This window comes from Limulus polyphemus, unplaced genomic scaffold (genome assembly GCF_000517525.1).
Source record: "Limulus polyphemus unplaced genomic scaffold, Limulus_polyphemus-2.1.2 Scaffold2037, whole genome shotgun sequence".
Lineage (NCBI taxonomy): Eukaryota > Metazoa > Arthropoda > Merostomata > Xiphosura > Limulidae > Limulus > Limulus polyphemus.
In genome coordinates, this window is record NW_013667647.1 from 221,325 (window position 1) to 223,820 (window position 2,496).

The 2,496-nt window shown below is 38.0% G+C and overlaps 1 protein-coding gene across 1 annotated transcript in view; it reads left to right on the forward strand.

The window, feature by feature from the left end:
- Positions 1 to 2,496, forward strand: part of LOC106465748 (G-protein coupled receptor GRL101-like) — a gene marked incomplete at its 5' end in the record, with an annotated part of 84,251 nt that overhangs the window by 79,412 nt on the left and 2,343 nt on the right. Inside the window, one exon of the mRNA XM_022393672.1 lies at positions 497 to 665. Within this exon, the coding sequence (XP_022249380.1) occupies positions 497 to 665 (169 nt within the window). The remainder of the gene's footprint in view (positions 1 to 496; positions 666 to 2,496) is intronic.

Here is a 2,496-nt window from a genome sequence, read left to right on the forward strand (position 1 = left end):
CTGGCATTTTATGTTCGCATACGTTATTCATACTTCTCGCTGGTATTTTATGCTCGTATACATTATTCATACTTCTCGCTGGCATTTTATGTTCGCATACGTTATTCATACTTCTCGCTGGTATTTTATGCTCGCATACATTATTCATACTTCTCACTGGTATTTTATGTTCGCATACATTATCCATACTTCTCGCTGGTATTTTATGTTCGCATACGTTATTCATACTTCTCGCTGGTATTTTATGCTCGCAAGATTCGTGCCGTCAAATATTTGGTACTTTCATTTGTGGGTGGCGGTGGGTTCTTCTGGCTAACTTCATTTCTTCTAGACAGTAGATCTAAATTAGGGGCGGCTATATCTGGCCATTGAACTCAAGAGCGCGTGATTCAGGTTCAGGTTGAGAATTTCAATACCAAAACAAACTTTATATCCATATTTTAATAGTGATTAACGTATGATTTTATGTTAGACACGAACTTGTTTTCTATTACAGGTGTTTGCATGGGTTGCCGTGTTTGTTCTTCCTCTCAATGCTGCTGTCAACCCCTTGTTATACACCCTGTCAACAGCCCCCTTCCTGAGTCCAGCACGAACCAGAGTGTCCAGGGTTCGTTTCTCATTAATGAACTCAATGACCGGTGACTCCCAGAAGTCAATCATTGGTGAGGATGAATTTGTTTGAGCATTGTCCAAACTCTGGACTTTTTGTATAAGGCACCCTTTAGTGCGGTATCTATAATGATTGATAGACTTTTCTGTTTAATTACCTAGCACCTCCCTGTTATTAAATCCTGATTTATTTTGACTCTGTGTTTCGGCTGCAAAATCTGACTTCCTCTTCAAATGTAATTTGAGGTGTCTTGTTTTCAAATACCAGCGAGAAGTATGAATAATGTATGCGAACATAAAATACCAGCGAGAAGTATGAATAATGTATGCGAACATAAAATACCAGCGAGAAGTATGAATAATGTATGCGAACATAAAATACCAGCGAGAAGTATGAATAATGTATTCGTGATGGCTTAATAGTTCACGTACTGAGCTGTAGATTGAAAGGTTTGTAACAGGGGGTTGTGATGGCTTAATAGTTCACGTACTGAGCTGTAGATCGAAAGGTTTGTTTGTTGTTAATTACGCACAAAGCTACACAAGGGCTATCTGTGCTCTGCCCACCACGGGTATCGAAACCCGGTTTCTAGCCTTGTAAGTCCGCGGAAGGCAGCTAGTCATCACCACCCACCGCCAACTCTTGGGCTACTCTTTTGCCAACGAATAGTGGGATTGACCGTCACATTATGATGCCCCCACAGCTGAAATGGCGAGCATTTTCAGTGACAGAGATTCGAACCCGCTACTTGGAAATTTGCGATTTGAGTGTCCTAACCACCAGACCATGCTGGGCCCTCACAAAAACACATTTTTTCGTGAAGAGTTATTTTATATAATGTAAGAACATATGTTCCTGAATTATACCCCGAACATTTCAATTGAGTTTCGGAAGCTTCTAGTAACTTAGATTCGAGTTAAGTGAAGAAAATATTGCTTTAATTCTAAAAAGAAAAATAACAGGGGGTCGTGATGGCTTAATAGTTCACGTACTGAGCTGTAGATCGAAAGGTTTGTAACAGGGGGTCGTGATGGCTTAATAGTTCACGTACTGAGCTGTAGATTGAAAGGTTTGTAACAGGGGGTCGTGATGGCTTAATAGTTCACGTACTGAGCTGTAGATTGAAAGGTTTGTAACAGGGCTATCTGCGCTAGCCGTCCCTAATTTAGCAGTATAAGACTAGAGCGATAAAATTGATAGCTTGTTTGTTTGTTTTGAATTTCGCGCAAAGCTACACGAGGGTCATTGACCGTTCACATAATGAAGCTGTTCATATAATAATTATTTTCACTGTACGCCACTGACCGTTCACATAGTGAAGCTGTTGGTGGTGTTTTTCGAATCAAAACAGAGAAGAAATTTATCGTTCTATAAAATAAAACTTTGCAATAATGTAGAAGATCATAAAAATTAGTAATTAAAATGTATAACAAAGATGAGCATTTTTGAAATTGTTTTTTTGACATATCACAAGGAAATCGTTTTGAATTTTCAAAGTTGTACATTTATGGAAGTATCACGTATTAAATCTATTTCATCCAGTAGTATATTTTACATGAAGCTGTTCATATAATAATTATTTTCACTGTACGCTGTACGCCACTGACCGTTCACATAGGGAAATAATTATTATATCAACAGCTTCATTATGTGAACGGTCAATGGCATACAGTGTAAATAATTATTATATCAACAGCTTCATTATGTGAACGGTCAGTGGCGTACAGTGAAAATAATTATTATATGAACAGCTTCATTATGTGAACGGTCAGTGGCGTACAGTGAAAATAATTATTATATGAACAGCTTCATTATGTGAACGGTCAATGGCGTACAGTGAAAATAATTATTATATGAACAGCTTCATTATGTGAACGGTCAGT